Source organism: Melospiza georgiana, chromosome 29, assembly GCF_028018845.1.
Source record: "Melospiza georgiana isolate bMelGeo1 chromosome 29, bMelGeo1.pri, whole genome shotgun sequence".
Classification (NCBI taxonomy): Eukaryota; Metazoa; Chordata; class Aves; order Passeriformes; family Passerellidae; genus Melospiza; species Melospiza georgiana.
This window is the reverse complement of record NC_080458.1, coordinates 6,129,594-6,150,481: the sequence shown is the minus strand read 5'-3', so window position 1 is coordinate 6,150,481 and position 20,888 is coordinate 6,129,594. Positions and strand designations below refer to the sequence as shown.

The 20,888-nt window shown below is 67.9% G+C and overlaps 2 protein-coding genes across 2 annotated transcripts; one reads left to right on the top strand and one right to left on the bottom strand.

The window, feature by feature from the left end:
• PPP1R1A (protein phosphatase 1 regulatory inhibitor subunit 1A) lies at nucleotides 1-6,622 on the top strand. The gene is made up of 7 exons (XM_058042196.1): nucleotides 1-128; nucleotides 3,318-3,378; nucleotides 3,783-3,820; nucleotides 3,924-3,987; nucleotides 4,495-4,644; nucleotides 4,744-4,916; nucleotides 6,049-6,622. Exons 1-6 carry the CDS (start codon nucleotides 48-50, stop codon nucleotides 4,914-4,916), a joined length of 567 nt encoding a protein of 188 aa, XP_057898179.1. The 5' UTR covers nucleotides 1-47; the 3' UTR covers nucleotides 6,049-6,622.
• Nucleotides 6,623-8,468: 1,846 nt separating this feature from the next.
• On the bottom strand, nucleotides 8,469-20,052 carry PDE1B (phosphodiesterase 1B). The gene is made up of 16 exons (XM_058042117.1): nucleotides 20,038-20,052; nucleotides 19,076-19,211; nucleotides 15,852-15,965; nucleotides 15,586-15,771; nucleotides 14,832-14,898; nucleotides 13,995-14,111; nucleotides 13,065-13,205; nucleotides 11,948-12,048; nucleotides 11,197-11,322; nucleotides 11,015-11,116; nucleotides 10,810-10,930; nucleotides 10,654-10,735; nucleotides 10,421-10,547; nucleotides 10,205-10,335; nucleotides 9,425-9,535; nucleotides 8,469-9,148 (listed from the first exon to the last, which is right to left on the bottom strand). Exons 2-15 carry the CDS (start codon nucleotides 19,204-19,206, stop codon nucleotides 9,441-9,443), a joined length of 1,641 nt encoding a protein of 546 aa, XP_057898100.1. The 5' UTR covers nucleotides 19,207-19,211; nucleotides 20,038-20,052; the 3' UTR covers nucleotides 8,469-9,148; nucleotides 9,425-9,440.
• Nucleotides 20,053-20,888: the final 836 nt, after the last annotated feature.

Below are 20,888 nucleotides of genomic sequence, written 5' to 3'. Positions count from 1 at the left end.
CGGGGCCGCTCGGAGCCGCCGGAGCCGCCGGAGCCGCCGCGCCCGCGATGGAGCCCAACAGCCCCCGCAAGATCCAGTTCACGGTCCCGCTGCTGGAGCCGCACCTGGACCCGGAGGCGGCCGAGCAGGTGCGGGGACACCGCGGGGACACCGGGGGGACACCGCGGGGACACCGGGGGGACACCGGGGGGACACGGGGGGGCCGCGGGGCCGCGCGGAGCAGCGAGCCGGGGGGGCTCCGGGGGGCTCCGGGGGGCTCCGGGCGGCTCCGGGGATCACGGCCCGGCCGGGGGTGGCACCGCCAGGCCGGGGGTGACGCGGGGACAGCGGCGACGCGAGGGAGCGGCCCCCGGTGCCGGGGCCACCCGCCGCTGTCCCCGTGGGGCGGCGGGGGGACGGTGCCAGGGCCATGTGCCCGCTCTGCGCGACGCCACCGGGACCCCCGGGACCCCCGGGACCCCCGGGACCCCCCAGGCCCTGCTCCCGTCAGGGCCGGTCCCAGCACGGCCCCGCGCTCGGGGTGACCCCGCGGGGACACGGCCGGGGACCCCCAGCCCCTCCTGCCCCCTCCCCGGGGGTCAGTGGGGACCCCTCGGCCCCGCATCGCTCACGGCGGCTTGAAGGGGGCGAGGAGAAGAGGGGGGGTCCCTGCCGTGCCCCCCCAGCCGGGGGTCCTGGGGGTGGGGGGCCAGGAGCTCCCCGGTGCCAATGGAGAGGGAGCGATGTCACCGAATGTGCCCATGCGGGGGCACCCCCCGGCTCGGGGGCAGCAGCGTGGGGTCCCCGGGATGGACGGGGAGAGTTCGGGGGTCCCCAGGATGGAGGAGCAGAGCTGGGGGTCCCCAGGATGGACGGGGAGAATTTGGGGGGTCCCCAGGAGGGAAAGGGAGAGCGGGGAGGGGGCACGAGCCCCCCAGCACCCATTAAGGGGCACCCCCAGCCCCGTCCCCGTCCCCTCGGGCACTGCCCAGCCCCGGGCACCCCCTGCCCTGCCCTGCCTCAGTTTCCCCTCCCGGGGGTCTCACCCGGCGCCTCTCAGGGGTGGGTGGGGGTGACCCCGGCCCCGTGCGGTGGCAGCAGGTGACACCGACGATGTCCCCTCCCTGCTCCTCTTTCTGGGGTGCCCCTCGCAGCGAGGGGGACTCGGCCGTGTCCCCCTCTCCGTGTGGCACCGCGGTGTCCCCGTGTCCTGCGGGGTTGTCCCCAAATCCGCCCAGCCCCACCCTCCCCAAGGACCTTGTGCCCCCCGTGTGCCCCCACAGCCGGCAGCCCCCGGCCCCCAGCCCAGCCGAGCCCCCCCCGTTTCCCTCTTGTTCTCCCCCCTGTTTGCCCCTCTTCGCCCCCTGTTTGCCCCCCTGTTTGCCCCCTGTTTGCCCCCCTGTTTGCCCCCTGTTCCCCCCCGTTTTCCCCCTATTTGCCCCCTATTTGCCCCCAGTTCCCCCCCTGTTTGCCCCCAGTTCCCCCCCGTTTGCCCCCCTATTTGTCCCCTATTTTCCCCCTTATTTGCCCCCTGTTTTCTCCTCTGTTTGCCCCCTTTTTGCCCCCTATTTGCCCCCCCGAGTGCCAGGCCCAGCCCAGGCCTTTGTCCTGCCCCTCTGCCCGTGTCCCCAAGTCCCCCCGAGGCCTCGGGGACCATCCCGGCTGGGTTTTGCCCGCCCGATTCAAGCCGGGCCGGGCCGGGCCCCTCCCGGTACCACCCTGTGCCCGCTCCCGGTGCCCGCTCCCGGTGCCCGGTGCCCTCTCCCGGTGCCGGCCCCGTCCCGGCCGCCCCCGGATCCGCCGCGCTCCTTAATCGATGCTGGAGATTGATCTAAAAATAGCGGCGGGAGGGAGCGGGGATGGAGGGATGGGGGATGGAGGAGGAGGAGGAGGAGGAGGAGGGAGGGAAGGAGCGTGGGGGGGGTAGGACCAGCGCATCCCCGCCCCGGGATCCCCCCGGAATGAGGGCGGGGGGCTCAGCCGGGGGTCCCGGCCCCACCCGGGTCACCTTGAGCAGGTGCCGCCGCTGCCCCCTCCCCATCCCCGCCCCGGGGGTCGCACGGGGGGGGGGGGCTCGGCCTCGCCCCGCACCCTCGGGAGGCTCCGGAGGGGCTGCGGCGTCCCGGGGGGGGGGGGTCGCGGATTCTCGGGGTCCCTCCCGGAGCTGCGGGGGCTTGGGGGGGGACCCCAAACCCGCCCAGCCCCGTCGCGGGGGGGGGGAGCTGAGGGGACCCCGATCCCGAATTGGGGGGGTCGGGGGGGTCGGCGGCGATTCCCGGTTCCCGTTAATCCCGGTTCACATCCAGCCGCGTTTCCATGGCAACGGGGCCGGCACGGGAGGATGCGCTGGGGCCGGGGGGGGGGGGGGCAGGGGCCGGGAGGGGCGGGGGGGGCTCCCGGCCGCTCGCCCGCCTCATTAGCATCTCATCAGCATCTCATTAGGCAGCCCGCCTCATTAGGGAATCCTCGCCGGGAAACCCGCGCGTGGGAGGCGCTCCGTTACTGGGTCAGCGGGGAAAGGGGGCGCGGGGTCGGCCTGTCCCCATTGTCCCCATTGTCCCCACTGTCCCCACCGCCGTCCCCATTGTCCCCATTGTCCCCATCGTCCCCATTGTCCCCACGGCCCCGCTGTCCCCACCGAAGGGCAGCGGCCGGAGCGGCTCCGGGTGACCTTGGGCAAGGGCAGGGCCGCGCAGGAAGGGCAGGGCCCGCCCGGTGTCCCCGTGTCTGTCCCCGTGTCTGTCCCCGTGTCTGTCCCCACGTCTGTCCCCACGCGTTTCCCGCCGCCGGGTATAATTAGCTCCGTGATGGAAAAGCCACGTGTGTGTCCGTGTGTCCGTCCAGCTCCTGTCCCCACGGGGCCACCACCGCCCTGGGGACAGTGACACGGCGGGCACAGGGCCACCACCGCCTTGGGGACAGTGACACGGTGGGCACAGGGCCATCACAGCCCTGGGCACGGTGACACGGCGGGCACAGGGCCACCACCGCCCTGGGGACAGTGACACGGCGGGCACAGGGCCACCACAGCCCTGAGGACAGGACAGTGACACGGTGGGCACAGGGCCACCACTGCCCTGGGGACAGTGACACGGCGGGCACAGGGCCACCACTGCCCTGGGGACAGTGACACGGCGGGTACAGGGCCAGTGGGGCACGGCCGGGGGTCCCAGTTCTATCTCTGGGGGTCCCAGTTCCCTGTTCAGGGTTCCCAGTTTCATGTCTGGGGGTCCCAGTTCCTATCTGGGGGTCCCAGTTCTATCTCTGGGGGTCCCAGTTCCAGTCTGGGGCTCCCAGTTCCTATCTGGGGGTCCCACTTTTCTCTCGTGTCCCCCCAGATCCGGAGGCGCCGCCCGACCCCGGCCAACCTTGTCCTGAGCAGTGACCAATCATCCCCAGGTGGGTCCCAGCGGTGTCCCCGCGTCCCCCCCGGCCCCAGCCCACCCAGGGACCCCCCAACCTGCTCAGGGACCCCCCCAAACTGCTCAGGGACCCCCTAATGGCACTCAGGGACCCCCAAAGTGACTCAGGGACCCCTTCACCTTCTCAGAGACCCCCCAAAAATGCTCAGTGACCCCCACATGATGCTCAGGACCCCCACTCATGGGGGGTGGGACCCCAATCCGTGTGACAATGGGGAGGGTGGGGGTGGTGGCACCGTCCCCATGACACCCCCAGGGCACAGAGACCCCCAGAGGGGCCAGGTGGACATTGGGGGTGCAGGATGGACCCCCCACCCCTCATTGACCTCGGGGGGTGCAGGATGAGCCTCCCCACCCTCATTGACCTCCTGCCCCCCCCAGAGATCGACGAGGACCGGCTGCCCAACCCCCTGCTGAAGGTAGGTGGCACTGCCCGGGGGGGCTGTGGGGACCCCCAGGGGACCCCCCCCAAAGTGGGGAGAGCCCCCCTGAGCCGCCCCCGTGTCCCCCCCCCCCCCCCAGTCCGGCCTGGCCATGTCCCCCCGGCAGAGGAAGAAGGTGTCCCGCAGCACCCCCACCATGAAAGGTACAGGGGGACATGGGGGGACAACGGGGGACAACGGGGGACATGGGGGGGTCACAGAGACACGGGGGGGACATGGTGGGACATGAAGGGACATGAGGGGGACATGAGTGGGACGTGAGGGGGGGACGCAAGGGGACATGGGAGGACGAGGGGGACACAGGGGGACATGCAGGGAGACACGGGGGGGTCACAGGGACACGGGGGGGCACATGAGGGGACACGGGAGGACATAAGGAGGCACGAGGGGACACAGGGGGACACGAGTGGACATGGGGTGACACGGGAGGGCCTTGAGGGGACACGGGGGGATCACAGAGGGGTGACAGCCCCCCCAGCACCGCGGTTTGTGGGTGGCTGGGTGTCCCCACCCCACACCGGCCTCAGTCCCCGCCACCACGAGGCCACCACGAGGCCACCACGAGGCCACGCGGGCGGTGTCGCCGGGAGGGTGGGGACGGTCACCAGGGCCCCCCCCGCGCCCCCCCAGCGCCGCTCCCTGCCCGGCAGAGCTGCAGATGATGGTGGAGCATCACCTGTGCAAGCAGGCGCAGGGCGGCGACGACGACGACGAGGTGGCGGCCACCGCCCGCTGTCACCGCGGCGGGGACACCGAGCCAGAGCACCGGCACAGCCCCGGCCCGGCCCCGCCCGGCCACCGTGAGTGGGGGGCACTGGGGGGGCACTGGGGGGCACTGGGGGGGGCACTGGGAGGCACTGAGTGGCTCTGAGGTCACCCCTGTGCTGTGACACCCACAGGGACCCCCGGAGATGGGACCCCCCAAGCGGGGACACCCCGGGCCGGGACCCCCCAGGCCGGGACCCCCCAAGCGGGGACCCCCCGGGCCGGGACCCCCGGGGCCGTGCGGCGCAGCCGGGCTGAGGACGGGACCCATATAGAGCCTGGGGACAGCGCGGGCAGCGGCCACTAGGTACGGCCTGGGGACACTGGGGACACGCTGGGGACACTGGGGGCATTGGGGACACGCTGGGGACACTGGGGGCATTGGGGACACTGGGGACACACTGGGGGCACTGAGGGCATTGGGGACAATGGGGACACTGCGGGTGCTAAGGGCACTGGGGACGATGGGGGGGCTGGGGGCACTGGGGACATTGGGGACACTGGGACACTGAGGGACATTGGGGGCATTGAGGGCATTGGGGACATTGGGGACATTGGGGAGCATTGGGGACACTGCGGGCATTGGGGGCATTGGGGACATTGGGGACATTAGGGCATTGGGGACATTGGGGCATTGGGGGCATTGGGGACATTGGGGACATTGGGGCATTGGGGGCATTGGGGACATTGGGGCATTGGGGGCATTGGGGATGCTGAGGTCACTGGGGACACTGAGGGACATTGGGGGCATTGAGGGCATTGGGGGCATTGGGGACATTGGGGAGCATTGGGGACACTGCGGGCATTGGGGGCATTGGGGACGCTGAGGGCACTGGGGACGCTGAGGGACATTGGGGGCATTGAGGGCATTGGGGGCATTGAGGGCATTGGGGGCATTGGGGCATTGGGGACACTGCGGGCATTGGGGGCATTGGGGCATTGGGGACATTGGGGGCATTGGGGACATTGGGGAGCATTGGGGACATTGAGGGCATTGGGGGCATTGGGGCATTGGGGACGCTGAGGGCACTGGGGACACATTGGAGACACACTGGGGACACTGGGGGCACCGGGGACACCTGGGAACACTAGGGGACATTGGGGACACTGGGCTGGGGCAGTGTAGGGGCACTGGGACATGGTACTGTGGCACTAGGGTGGCACTGGGACACAGAACTGGGACATTGGAGGGCACAGGGATATGGTGTTGGGACACGAGGGTGGCACTGGGACACCAGACTGGGGCAGTGGGACACAAGGCTGGGACACTGGGGTGGCACTGGGACACCTGGGGGGCACTGGGACATGGCACTGGGATATCACTGGGATGTCACTGGGGTGGCACTGGGGCAGTGCCAGGGTCAAGGTGGCCCTGCTGGCACAGTGACAGGGGTGTCCCCTCCCCTGTCCCCAGCGCTGTCCCTGTCCCTTGTCCCCAGGTGTGGCCGCCGGACGCCAGCGCAGATTTTTTTTATTCCGTTTTCTAAGATTTTGGGGCCGCCCAGAATTCTTTTGGGATTTTTTAATTTATTTTGTTTTATTTAATTTTATTTTGCTCTGACGGGCAAGTCCCCTCCCCCTGGGGACCTCGGGGCAGGTGACACCTGCCACACACCCCCCTTACCCCGCACCGCCACCCTTGGGTGACACCGGGGACACTGAGTGACACCCTGTGTGCCCCCCCCATCACTGCCACCCCCGGGGGTCCCCAGGGCAGGGGACACTGGGGACACTGAGCAGACCCCCCCACAATCACTGCCACCCCTGGGGGTCCCCAGGGCAGGTGACATTGGGGACACTGAGCAGACCCCCCCCCACAATCACTGCCACCCCCGGGGGTCCCCAGGGCAGGGGACATTGGGGACACTGAGCAGACCCCCCCCACAATCACTGCCACCCCCGGGGGTCCCCAGGGCAGGTGACACTGGGGACACTGAGCAGACCCCCCCCCACAATCACTGCCACCCTCGGGGGTGTCCCCAGGGCAGGGGACATTGGGGACACTGAGCAGACCCCCCCACAATCACTGCCACCCCCGGGCCCCCCCCGCACCTGTGCACGCCTGGGGGGGACACCTGGGCACGGGAGGGGACACGGGAGGGGACACGGGAGGGGACACGGGAGGGGACAGGGACACTCGCGTGCGCACGGACACGGGTGGGAGGGGGACAGGGACACAGGGGGGTGCAGGGACCCCCCCCCCAGCCGGAATTAAAGGGATCCTTTCCCCCCCCGCCTCCTGCTTGGGCCGCGCCGGGGGTGGGGGGGACCCCCTTATGAGTGGGGGGGGTCCGAACCAATTTTGGGCCTGGGGGGGGTCAAAATCCCTTTGGGTGCTGGGGTGGGGGTCGGGACCCCTATTTTGGGTGCTTGGTGGGGGCTCCAGGACCCCCTTTTGGGGGTTGAGAGGGCTCCAGGACCCCCCCATAGGTGTTGGGGGGACCCCAGACCCTTTTTGGGGTGCTGGGGTGGGGTCAGGACCCCATTTTGCGTTGGGTGGGGGGGATTCCAGGACCCCCTTTTGGATACTGGGGAGACCCCAGACCCAGTTTGGATGCTGGGGTGGGGTCAGGACCCCATTTTGGATACTGGGGGGGTCTCCAGGACCCCCCTTGGGGCCGCCCCCACGCCCAAATTCCGCCCCCTCCCCAAATTCCACCCCCTCAGTTTCCCCCCCCCCCCCTCCCCAATGGCCGGAGCGCGGCCGTGGTGGTGGCGACGGCGGCGTTTATTAATTAACTCATTAATTAATAATTAATTGCTCGTTAGCGGCGGCGGCGCGGGGGGGACACATGCGGGGTGTGGGGGGGGGCGGAGCTCTGCCAGCGGTGACCGAGGGGGGGACACGGAGGGGGGGACACGGGGGGGACACGGGGTACGAAAATACAAACACGGGGGGCGGGGCCAGGGCCGGAGTGGGAGGGGCCGGGGGCTGGTGGGGGGGGGGGGGGGGTCCGGGCGTTCCCGAACATTCCTGAGCATTCCCGGGACATTCCCGAACATTCCCGGGGGGGGCGGGGCATCCCGGGAATCCGGGAGGGTGGGCGGTGCTCGGGGGGGGGGCAGTGGGTCCGGGGTTCTGGAACGTTCCCAGATCCGGGATTCTGGAACATTCTGAGGGTGGATCCGGGATCTGGAACATTCCTGGGCTGGATCCTGGATTCTGGAACATTCCCAGATCCGGGATTCTTGAACATTCTGAGGGTGGATCTGGGATCTGGAACATTCCTGGGCTGGATCCTGGATTCTGGAACATTCCCAGATCCGGGATTCTGGAACATTCTCGAGGGTGGATCCAGGATTCTGGAACATTCCTGAATCTGGGATCCTGGAACATTCCTGGGGCCGGATCCACGATTCTGGAGCATTCCCAGGGCTGGATCCATGATTCTGGAACATTCCTGAAACTCAGTTTGGTGTCTTCCCTTGGAAGATCCCAAGGCTGGATTTGGGATCCTGGGACATTCCCAAGGCCAAACCCAGGATTCTGGAAGATTCCAAGCCTGGATCCAGGATTCTGGAGTATTCCCGGGTCTGAGATTGGAACCATGGATTCCCCAAGCATTCCGGGGTTCCCGGGGCTCACTGGAGCTGGAGGGGGTGGCCGGACCAGGATGTGGGAGCATTCTGGAACATTCCGGAACATTCCCAAAGATTCCCAAAGATTCCCAGCATTCCCGAGCACTCCCGGGATGTCACAGGAACCGGGGACATTCCAGGGACACACCAGAGCTGGGGGGACACCAGAGAGGGATCCGTCCCTGTCCCTGCCACTCCCTGTCCCCAGTGCCACCCCCGCCACTCTGGATGGGACCTCCCTGTCCCTGTCCCTGTCCCTGTCCCTGTCCCTGTCCCTGTCCCTGTCCCTGTCCCCTCTCCTGTCCCCGTCCCCATCCCTGTCCCTGTCTCTGTCCTTGTCCCCATTCTTGTCCCCTCTCTTGTTCCTGTTCCTGTCCCCGGGCTGGATGGGGACAGGGCACAGTGCCACCCTCACGGTGGCACCAGCCAGACCCCGAGGGGATCTGTCCCCCTGGCTGTCCCCAACATGTCCCCACGCATGTCCCCAGCGTGTCTCCCCAGCTGTCCCCAGTGCCACCGTCCCCGCCCCAGCCCCTCCCGAGCAGGAAAAGCGTTTTTAAAAATCCCAAAGGACTGAGCCCGGTGCGGGGGGCCGGGGGTGGCAGTGAGGGACCGGTGACACTGGGACAGAGGGGACAGCCCGGGGGGCTCCTGGCACGGCGGTGACACCAGGCCTGGCACAGCGGTCACACCAGTCCTGGCATGGCGGTGACACCGGGCCTGGCACAGGGGTGACACCGATCATGGCACAGTGGTGACACCAAGCCTGGCACAGGGCTGACACCAAGCCTGGCATGGCGGTGACACCAGGCCTGGCACAGAGGTGACACCGGGCCTGGCACAGGGGCGACACCGATCCGAGCCCGGCCCCGGGGGCTCCTGGCACAGATGGTTCTGAACTCGATGGCATCGAAGACAAGACGGTGTCACTGAGACGGTGTCACTCAGCTGGACAGGGACCTGCTGGGAGGGGACAGTCACCGCGGTGTCCCCAGCCCACTCCTGGGGTCCCCACCTCGCTTTTCCCGGTGTCCCCGCCCTTCTCCCGGTGTCCCCGCCCCTTTCTTGGTGTCCCCGCCCTCCTCCCGGTGTCCCCGCCCCTTTCCATTATCCCCGCCCCTTTCCATTATCCCCGCCCCTTTTTCTGATGTCCCCGCCCCTTTCCCAGTGTCCCCGCCCCTTTCCCATCGACTCCTCCCTTTCCCGGTGTCCCCGCCCCTTTCCCGGTGTCCCCACCTGGCTCCTCCCCCCGCTAATCCACGTCCCCGTTCTCGCTGTGTGTCCCGGTGGTGGCCGCGGGCTCCTCGCACGGGGACAGCTCATCGATGGACGCCTGGTTGGTGATGCCTGGGGGACACGGGCAGGGTCACCGGGGACACCCCAGAACTCGTGTCCCCCCCAGGGCCACCTCCCCACGCAGTCCAGGTTGTGCCACCTGCACCGCGCTTGTGTCACCTCCTAGCCTGAGGACACTGGGACACAGCTGGCCCTGAGCAGTTTGTGGTGGTCCCCAGCCCCTCCTCAGTGGCCGTGGTGGCCATTGGTGGCTGTAGTGACCATGGTGGCCATGGTGGCCATTGGTGGTCATGGTGGCCATGGTGGCCGTGGTGGCCATTGGTGGCTGTAGTGACCATGGTGGCCATGGTGGCCATGGTGGCCATTGGTGGTCATGGTGGCTGTAGTGACCATAGTGGCTGTAGTGACCATGGTGGCTATGGTGAATGTGGTGGTCGTGGTGGCCCATGGTGGCCATAATGGCTGTGGTGGCCGTGGTGGCTATAGTGGCCATGGTGGCTGTAGTGGCCCATGATGGCCATACTGGCCGTGGTGACCCATAACGGCTGTGGTGGCCGTGGTGGCCATGGTGGCTGTAGTGGCCATGGTGGCCATAATGGCTGTGGTGGCCGTGGTGGCCATGGTGGCTCTAGTGGCCATGGGGGCCTTGGTGGCCATGGTGGCCATTGGTGGCCGTAGTGGCCATGGTGGCGCATAATGGCCATGGTGGCCGTCCCCTACCGCTGGCCGCCCTCTCCTTCCACTTCTGCTTGTTCTCCTGGATGTGCTTGGTCCAGGTGGAGCGGAACCCGGCCAGGTCGGCCTTGATGTCCTCCAGGTGCTCATCCAGGGACGGCTGCCGCCACTGCGAGCTGGGGGACAACGGGGACAGCTGGCAGCGGGCCAGGGCCACCACTGCCACTGCAGGGCACGGACCTTGGGGACAGGGATGCCCACCTGGGCTGCTGGGTGGCCGCGGGGTTGCCCTTGGCCTTGGAGCCGTCCTCGGGCAGCGGCGTCACCAACTTCTCGGCCACGTCGGTGAGCACCGAGAACGTCGGCTCCACGATGAAGTCGATGAACCCTGGGGACAGGAAGGAGGGGACACGGCGCTGCTGCTGGGGACACACCGGGGACAGCGTGGGGACAGCGAGGGGACAGGACGGGGACGGGACCTCGCCCGCACTCACCGATCTGCGACTGGGCCACCAGCGTGGAGGTGCGGTCGCAGAGGGGCGAGAAGGGCAGCCCCAGCTCGGCCTCCTTGTCCCCCTGGCAAGGCAAGGGACATCCGTGGTGTCCCCACGGGGTGTCCCCCGCGTCCCCCCGCCCGGCCCCGGCCCTACCTGCCGGAAGAACTCCTCCATGAGCGCCTTGGTCCAGCGGCTGTGCACCGCCCACTGCTTGGTGGGGTGGCTGATGTCGGCCGCGTGCAGCAGCAGTGACAGCACCTTGGCCTTGTCCAGCCTGGGGACAAGAGCCCGGATTGTCCCCAGAGCCAGCCCGCCACCCCTGGGGACACACCTGGCGCTGGCCACCGCCCCCACCCACCTCTCCAGCTGCTGCAGCGCCGTCTTCATGGACTTGACCTGCTGGAAGTGGCAGGACATGTCGGTGGCCAGGACCATCTCGATGACCAGCGCCCGCAGCTCGCTGAGGGGACAGAGGGGACGCGGTCAGGGACAGCGAGGGGACAGGGTGGGGACGGCCAGGGGGCAGCGAGGGGACCTTACGCGAACTCGTCCTTGGTGAGGTTGACGAAGATGTTGAGCTCCTCGTCCTGCATCAGGCGGAACACGGCGCTGATGTGGTGGTTCTCCAGCACCGAGCGGTCGTTGTACAGGATGGCCGTGTCCGACCTGGGGACACCACGGGGACACCATGGGGACACTGGGCACGGGGACAGCGAGGGGTGGCCCTGGGTGGCAGCACGGCTGTGTCCCGGCTGGGTTGGTGGCCACGAGCGTTCCGCAGGTGTCACCACGGTGTCCCCAGGATGGCTCCGCAGCCATGCCTGGGACACGCCGTGCCACCCACACTGTGCCACCCAAGCCATGCCATGTCACCTGTGCCATGCTGTGTCAGGTGTGCCATGCTGTGCTACATCTGCTGTGTCACCCATCCCATCCCATGCCACCTGTGCCATGCCATATTGTGCCACCCATGCTGTGCCATGCTATGCCACGTCTGTTGTGCCACCTGTGCTGCACCACCCATGCCATGCTGTGACACCTGTGCCATGCCATGTCCCCCATGCCATGCTGTGCCACTCATGCCATGCTGTGTCACCTGTGGCACGCCACCCCTGCTGTGCCGTGTCACCATGCTGTGCCATGTCCCTGTGCCACGCCACGTCCCCCATGTCACGCTGTGTCCCAGTGCCATGCTCCATCCCTGCCGTGCCATGCCATCTGTGCCGTGCCGTGTCCCTGTGCCGTGCTGTGCCACCCGTGCCATGCCGTGTCCCTGTCCCCGTGCCCTCACTTGGTCTGGATGTGGAAGCTGTTCGTTGTCCCCGTGTGCTCGAAGTCGTGGATGGCGGCGGCGAAGACGATGGCCAGGAGCTCGATCTCGGACAGGCAGTGCTGGGGACAGGGACGGGGACGGGGACAGGGATGGGACAGGGATGGGACAGGGACGGGACAGGGATGGGACAGGGACAGGGACAGGGACGGGACAGGGACAGGGACAGGGACAGGGATGGGGACAGGGACAGGGACAGGGACAGGGACAGGGACAGGGATGGGGACACGGACAGGGACAGGGACAGGGATGGGGACAGGGACAGGGACAGGGATGGGACAGGGACAGGGACAGGGATGGGGACAGGGACAGGGATGGGGACAGGGACAGGGACAGGGACAGGGATGGGGACAGGGACAGGGACAGGGACAGGGACAGGGACAGGGATGGGGACAGGGATGGGGACAGAGACAGGGATGGGGACAGGGATGGGACAGGGACAGGGATGGGGACAGGGACGGGGACAGGGACAGGGACAGGGACGGGGACAGGGACAGGGACAGCGATGGGGACAGGGACAGGGACAGGGACAGGGATGGGGACAGGGATGGGACAGGGACAGCAAGTCAGGGACAAGGATGGGGACAGGGCCACCTCCACCATAAGTGCGACACCCCAGGTGTGCCGTGACAACCACGTGGGGACAACGGGCAGCATGCGCACCAGGTGCCATCCCTCATGTGACAGTCAGATGGGGACAGTGGGCACACATGTGTGCCAGGTGCCACCAGGCATGTGACAACTGTGTAGGGACAGTGGGGCACAGACATATGCCAGGTGCCACCACACATGTGACAGTTGTGATGGGACAATGGGGCACAGATGTGTGCCAGGTGTCACCATGTTACAACTGTAGGGACAGTGGGGCACAGATGTGTGCCAGGTGCCACCCCACATGTGACAACTGTGCACAGACCCATTCCAGGTGCCACCCATGTGTGTCCCCGGTGCCACCCTGGGGACATTCCCATGGCAACGAGCAGCACCGGGCCATGGGGACAGGCAGGTTGGGTTGTGCGGTGCCACCCTTGGGGACAGCCCCGTGTCCCCGTGTCCCCGTGTCCCCGTGTCCCCGTACCAGCATGCCGGTGCGCAGCAGGAAGCAGTGCACGGTCTGGGTGACGTCGGCCGCGTGCACCTGGTTGTGGTAGGGGTTCCGGAACTTTCCGTAGCCGCCCTCCAGCGCCTCCAGCAGCGACGTCAGGAACGCGCCGGGGATCTGTGGGGACATCGCGGTGACACGGGGGGGACAGTCCCCAAGGGGAAGCTCGGGGGTCCTGGAGGGCAGTTTGGGGGTCCTGGAGGGCAGTTTGGGGGTCTTGGGTGGATTTTGGGGGTCCTGGGGTGGATTTTGGGGGTCATCGGGCGGAGTTTGCGGGTCCTGGGGTGGATTTTGGGAGGGTCCTGAGGGAGTCCTGGGTTGGAGTTTGGGGCTCCTGGGGAGGGTTTTGGGGCTGTTTTGGGTTTTTGGGGGTTTTTTGGGTTTTTTTGCGGGGGTGTTTTGGAGGATTTTGAATGTTGGGTCACAGCTTGAAGCGGCTGTTGAGGTTGTGGGGGTGACTTTTGGGGTATTTTGGGGTGCTATTCACACCGTGAAGCGGCTGTTGAGGTTGTGGGGGTATTTTGGGGTATTTTGGGGGGATTTTGGGGTACTTTTGGGGATTTTGGGGTTCCATTCCCACCTTGAAGCGGCTGTTGAGGTTGTGGGCCAGATTTTTGGGGTATTTTTGGAATTTTGGGATCCTGGGCACACCCTGAAGGGGCTGTTGAGGTTGTGGGGGTATTGGGGGTATTTTGTGTTATTTTTGGGATATTTTGGGGTATTTTGCAGTTCCATTCCCACCTTGAAGCGGCTGTTGAGGTCATGGGGGGTATTTTGGGGGTATTTTGGGGTATTTTTTGGGTATTTTGGGGCTCCATCCCCACCTTGAAGCAGCTGTTGATGTTGTGGAGGTTATTTTGGGGTATTTTGGGGTATTTTTTGGGTATTTTGGGGCTCCATCCCCACCTTGAAGCGGCTGTTGAGGTTGTGGCGGGTGAAGAGCTCGAACACCACCGTGCGCAGCGAGTGCTCCTCGGCCGCGCGGTGCAGCGAGAACACGTCAAAGCACCACTGGTCCAGGCCCTGGGGGACACGGGGACACCGCTGGGGACACCGGGGGACACGGGGGGGGCCCGGGAATTCCAGGGGTGCCCAGCAATTCCGGGAATGCCCAGCAATTCCCAGTAAAGCCCCAGCGAAGTCCGTAATTCCCGTTTATTCCCATTTATTCCCATTTATTCCCACTTATTCCCACTTATTCCCACTTATTCCTGGTTATTCCAATTGATTCCCAATGATTCCCATTGATTCCCAGATATCCCATTGATTCTCAAATTCCCAGAGATTTCCATTGATTCACAGAGATTCCCAGTGATATCCCATTGATTCCCATTGATTCCCATTGATATCCCATTGATTCCCATTGATTCCCAGTTATTCCCAGTTATTCCCATTGATTTCCAGACATTCCCAGATATTCCATTGATATCCCATTGATTCCCAGTTATTCCCATTGATTTCCAGATATTCCATCGATTCCCATTGATTCCCAGTTATTCCCATTGATTTCCAGACATTCCCAGATATTCCATTGATATTCCATTGATATCCCATTGGTTCCCATTGATTCCTATTGATTCCTATTGATTCCCAGTTATTCCCATTGATTGCCATTGATATCCCCATTGATTCCCATTGATCCCCAGTGCCTCCCACTGGTTCCCAGTGCCTCCCAGTGGCTCCCAGCAGCCCCCCTTGGTTTTGGTTTTCTTGGGGGATTTTTTGGGGGTTTTTTTTTGGTACCTTCAGGCAGTTGAGGACGGAGGAGGAGTAGCTGGGCCCCACGGCCGTGTACATCCGGCGGAACATCCTGGGGGGAGGCAGGGCTGGGGGGCCTGGGGGGCTTGGGACACCCCTGGGGACCCCCAAGGACTGGGGACCCACCTGAGGGCTGGGGACACCCCTGGGGACACCCCTGGGGACACCCCTGGGGACACCCCTGGGACTGGGGACAGAGCTGGGGACACACCTGGGGACCCCTCGGGGCTCTCCTGGGGACCCACCTTGGTTCTAGGGACCTTCCTGTGTTTTGGGGACCCACCTGATGCTGGGGACAGTCTCTGGGTTTGGGGGACCCCTCTGCTCTCAGCTCATCTCCCATACTGTCACATCCCTCCCAAGAAGCTCTGTCCCCACTGTGTCCCCTCCGTGCCCTGCTCAGTGTGTCCCTGTGTCCCCCATGCCCTCCTTGGTGTGTCCCCGTCCCCCCTGTGCCCTCCCTGTCCCCTCTGTGTCCCCCTCAGTGTGTCCCTGTCCCCTCTGCACCCTCCCTGTCCCCTCTGTGCCATCCTCAGGGTGTCCCTGTCCCCCCGTGCCCATCTCGGAGTGTCCCTGTCCCCTGTGTGCCATCCTCAGGGTGTCCCCCCCGTGCCCATCTCGGGGTGTCCCTCTCCCCTCTGTGCCTTGCTCAGCGTGTCCCCCACACCCCCCTCACCGTGTCCCCGTCCCCTCCAACGCCCCCCTCGCCGTGTCCCCGTGCCCGTGTCCCCTCTGTCACCTCTCCACGAAGATGCCGGCCTGCACGGCGTGCACGATGCTGCGGAATTTGGGTTTCTCCTCGGCGCGGCGGCCCTTGGCCCGCGCCTGCTGCGTGAAGGTGGCGGCGAGCCAGTCGCGCACCTCGGAGGGCACGGCCGCGTCCGAGCCCATGTCCCGCAGCTCGTCCTCCGTGTCCAGCACCTGCCTGGGGGCACGGGGGCACTCAGCGCCGCCGCGCCCGCCCCCGGGCGTCCCCTGGGTGTCCCCTGGGTGTCCCCTGCCCACCTGGTCTCGTCGATGCACACGGCCTCGAGCAGCGACGCCGCGTACTCCAGGTTGCGCTTCAGCTCCTCCACGTTCACCTCGCCCGCCTCGAGCTGCTTGAGCAGGAAACGGAGCCTGGGGGGCACCGGGGGCACCCCCGGCATGGGGGGACAGGGTTAGCGACAGGGAGGGACAGCGGGCACCCCCGGAATGGTGGGGACAGGGTTAGGGACAGGGAGGGACAGGGAGCACCCCCGGAATGGGGGGACAGGGTTAGGGAGCCCCGGAATGGGGGGGACAGGGTTAGGGACAGCCAAAATGGGGTGGGACAGGGTTAGGGACAGGGAGGGACAGGGGGCACCCCCGGAATGGTGGGGACAGGGTTAGGGACGGGGAGGGACAGGGGGGACAGGGTTAGGGAGCCCCGGGATGGGGGGCACAGGGTTAGGGACAGTCTCGGACAGGGGGCACCCCCGGAATGGTGGGGACAGGGTTAGGACCCCCGGAATGGAGGGCACAGGGTTAGGGACAGGGGGGCACCAGGGGCGCCCCTGGAACGGGGGGCACAGGGTTAGGGACAGTCAGGGACAGGGGGCACAGGGTTAGGGACCCCCGGAATGGGGGGCACAGGGTTAGGGACAGGGGGGCACCCTCAGAATGGGGGGGGACAGGGTTAGGGACACCCAGGGACAGAGAGGCGTGGGGGGCACCCCTGGAACAGGGCGGGACCGCCAGGGACAGCCAGGGACAGAGGGGACACCCTCGGAATGGGGGGACAGGGTTAGGGACCCCCAGAACGGGGGGCACAGGGTTAAGGACAGCCAGGGACAGAGGGGACAGCAATGGGGGGCACAGGGTCAGGGACATCCAGGGACAGCAGGGACACAGCGTTAGGGACACCCGGGGACAGATGGGACCCCTGGCACGGGGGTGGGGGTGGGGCAGAGGGTTAGGGACCCCCGGGGACAGCCCCAGGGTGGGCACAGGGTGGCATTGACTCCCCCAGGAGAGGGGGACAGCACCCCCGGGTTGGGGACAGGAGGGGGACACAGGAAGGGGACAGGGAATTGGGAGACTCCTGTCTGGGGAGCGCCATCCCCATGGCACCACGACACGGGGTGGCACAGGTGGCACGGGGTGGCACAGGTGGCACAGGGTGATACAGGTGGCATGGGGTGATACAGGTGGCATGGGGTGGCACAGGTGGCATGGAGTGGCACAGGTGGCACAGGGTGATACAGGTGGCATGGGGTGGCACAGTTGGCATGGGGTGGCACAGGTGGCATGGGGTGGCACAGGTGGCACGGGGTGAAACAGGTGGCATGGGGTGGCACAGGCGGCACAGGGTGATACAGGTGGCATGGGGTGGCACAGATGGCACGGGGTGATACAGGTGGCATGGGGCGGCACAGTTGGCATGGGGTGATACAGGCGGCACAGGGTGATACAGGTGGCACGGGGGGTGGCACAGATGGCACGGGGGGGGCCCAGGGTGGTGACAGCGTGGGGACACGGGCGCTGCCACCGTGCCAGCACAAGGACACCGCGCTGCGGCCACCACAGGCACCGGAGCCACGCGCTGGGGAGGGGCCACCACGTCCCCCGGTCACGGCGACAGTGACGGTGACAGCGACAGCGAGGGGGGCCGGGGGGGGCACAGACGTCACCGGCGCTGCTGTGACCTTGGGGACAGCGATTGTCACCTTCCTGCGCCCCGCCACCCCCGTGGGGACCCTCAGGGACCCCCCTCGGGGACAGCCATGCCCCGAGCCCCCCGTGTCACCCGTGGGGACAAGGGACAGGGCCTGGCTGTGCCACCCCGCTAAGTGCCACCCCTGGGCCACCTGCTGCCACCCGGTGACCCCCACGTCCCCAGGGGTGACAGGGTGGCCTCGGGGACCCCCGGCACCGTCACCCCTGGGGATGGCGGGGTGGGGACGCTGGGGGGGCTCAGGAGGGGACAGCCCCCGCTTTGGGGACACACCTGTGGGAGCGACACGCGGGGACACACGTGTAACACAACCCCCCGTGCACACGCGTGTGTCGCCCCCACAGCGTCACCCCCACAGTGTCACCCCCTTGTCCCCGGGCACGCTCAGGTGTGCCACACGCAGCCCAGGTGTGCCCCGCGCGCGTGCCCCGCCCCGCCCGTGCCCTCCCCGCGTCCCACACGTGTCCCCACGCGTGTCCCCACGCACGTGGCGCCCCCCGGGCCGCCCCCGCCCCACGGGGACCCCCCCCGGGCTCCGCACGTGCCGCAGGTGGGCGCGGGGCACGTGAGCGCCTGGCACAGGTGAGGGGGTGGCACCCCCGGCACCCCCCCCCCGAGGGCAGCGGTGGCACGGGGGTGGCACCTGCAGCACCTGCAATGTCCCCGCAGCGCTGGGGACACCCCGGGGCCGCTGTCACCCCGCGGGGACACCCCCGGAGCGGCACACCAGGGGAGGGGACCCCGAGTCGGTCCCCAAAGGGGCCCAAAGGAGGCTTGGGGACACCCCGAGGGTCCCTGGGGACACCCCGAGGGTCCCTGGGGCTTTTTGGGGTGAGGGTCTTGGAGGGGAATGGGGTGCCCAGAGTGGGGGCTCAGGGGTTGGTTGGGATGGGATCCTCGGATGGGTCAGGGGTCTGGGTTTGGGGTTTGGGGGTCCCAATTTGGGGTTTGGGGGTCCCGGTTTGGGGTTTGGGGGTCCCAGTTTGGGGTTTAAAGGTCCCGGTTTGGGGGTCCCGGTTTGGGGTTTGGGGGGTCCCAATTTGCGGTTCAAGGGTCCCGGTTTGGGGTTTGAGGTGTCCCAGTTTGGGGGTCTCAGTTTGGGGTTTGGGGGTCCCAGTTTGCAGTTTAAGGGTCCCGATTTGGGGGTACCGATTTGGGGGTCCCAGTTTGTGGTTCGGGGGTCCTGCTCTGGGGGGGATCTCTCTTTTGGGGGGATCTCTCTTTGGGGGTCCCCCCGGGGCTCTCTCTGGGTTTGGGGTCTCTTGTTGGGTCTGGGGTCGCTCTCTGTGTTTGGGGGTCTCTCTTTGGGGTCTGGGGTCCCTCTTTCGGGTTGCAGTCTCTCCCTTTGGGTTTGGGGGTCTCTCTCTCTGGCTCTGGGGTCTCTCTCTGGCTCTGGGGTCTCCCTTTTGGGTCTGGGGTCCCTCTTTGGGGTTGCAGTCTCTCTCTGTGGCTCTGGGGTCTCCCTTTGGGGTCTGGGGTCTCTGTGGCTCTGGGCTCTCTCTGGGCGGGGGTCCCGCGGCCGGGGGTCACTCACAGCGCCCGCAGCTTGACCCAGACCTTCCTGCCGGGCACGGCCCTGGCGTCCAGCGGGGACGGGCACCCCCCGGCCGCGTCCAGCGCCGCCCGCTCCCGCTCCAGCCCCGGGAGGCTCCGCGGCGGCTCCATCGCCCCTGGGCACGGGCGGCGAGCGCGGCTCAGCCCGGCCCGGTCCCTCCGGTACCGCCCGGTACCCCCCGGTAGCCCCCGGTACCCCCCGGTACCCCGCGGTACCTCCCGGTGCCTCCCGGTACCCCCTGGTACCCCCCGGTCCCTCCGGTAGCCCCTCGGTCCCTCCGGTATCCCCTGGGCTCCTTCCCGTAGCCCCCCGGTCCCTCCGGTAGCCCCCCGGTCCCTCCCGGTGCTTTCCGTAACCCCGCGGTCCCTCCGGTAGCCCCCGCTCCTTCCCGGTATCCCCGGCTCCTTCCCGTAGCCCGCCGGTTCCTCCCGGTAACCCCCGCTTGGTTCCTCCCGGTGCCTCCCGGTGCCTCCCGTACCCCCCGCGCCTCCCCCGGCCCCGTCCGCCGGTGCCTCCCGCACCCCCGGAGCTGCCCCCGGGCCCCGTTCTCCGGTGTCTCCCGCGGGCCCCGGTAGCGGCCGCAGCCCCGGCGGGCGCCCCCCCGGCCCGGCCTCCCCCCGCCCCCCGGTAGCCGGCGGCTGCGCAGGCAGCACCGGAGCCAAGATGGATCCGGGCACCGGGGGTGGGAGCGGCGGCACGGGGGAACCGGGAGGGAGAGGCCGGGAACGGAGAAGCGGGAGGGGAGAACCGGGAACGGGGAAACCGGGAGGGAGAGCCGGGAACGGAGCACGGGGATGGGGGAACCGGGAGGGGAGAACCGGGGAGGGAGAGCCGCGATGGGAGAAGCGGGAACGGAGAACCGGGGAGGGAGAAGCGGAGGGAAGCGGGGGAGAAGGAGCGGGGATGGCAGCGCCGGCGCCGGGGATGCTGCGCGCTCCTACCGGGGGATGCTCGGCCGCTGCCGCCGCCGGTGCCGCCGGTGCCGCCGGTGCCGCCGGTGTCGCCCAGCCCCGGTGTCGCCGCTCGCGGTGCCCGCGGCCGCCGGCGCTGCCTCCGCCGCCCGGGGCTCGCCGCAACTTTCCCCGAGGCGGCCCCGGCACCGGCACCGGCACCGGCGGGCGGGGCGGGGCGGGGGGAGCCGGGGGCGGGCGCCGGGACCGGGGGGGTCCGCCCAGCCCCGCGCGGCGCCGGGACCCCCGGGGGAACGGGGGAGGGGGCGACGCCCCGGGACCCCCCAAGGGACACCCGAGAGACCCCCGGGACCCCCGGGGGAACGGGGGAGGGGGCGACGCCCCGGGACCCCCCAAGGGATCCCCAAGGGACCCCCGAGAGACCCCCGGGGGAACGGGGGAGGGGGCGACGCCCCGGGACCCCCCAAGGGACACCCGAGAGACCCCCGGGACCCCCCAAGGGACCCCCGGGGGAACGGGGGAGGGGGCGATGCCCCGGGACCCCCCAAGGGACCCCCGGGGGAACGGGGGAACGCGGGGGAGGGGGCGATGCCCGGGACCCCCCCAAGGAAGGGAGGGACCCCCGATCCCCCCGAGCGACCCCCGGGACCCCCCGAGGGACCCCCAGGATCCCCCCGGGGTTCTGCCCCAACCGGGGGGACCCCAAAACCTCCCGAAGATGGGGGGGGGGGTCAGGACCCCCGGGATCCGCGGGGCAAATGGGGAAGGGGAGATGCCCCGGGACCCCCGGCGGGGTCGTGGGGGCGCCCCTGGGTTGGGGAGGGGTCAGAGCCCCCCGCGACCCCCCCTGTGCGACCCCCGGCCCCGCTGTCCCCTCCCCT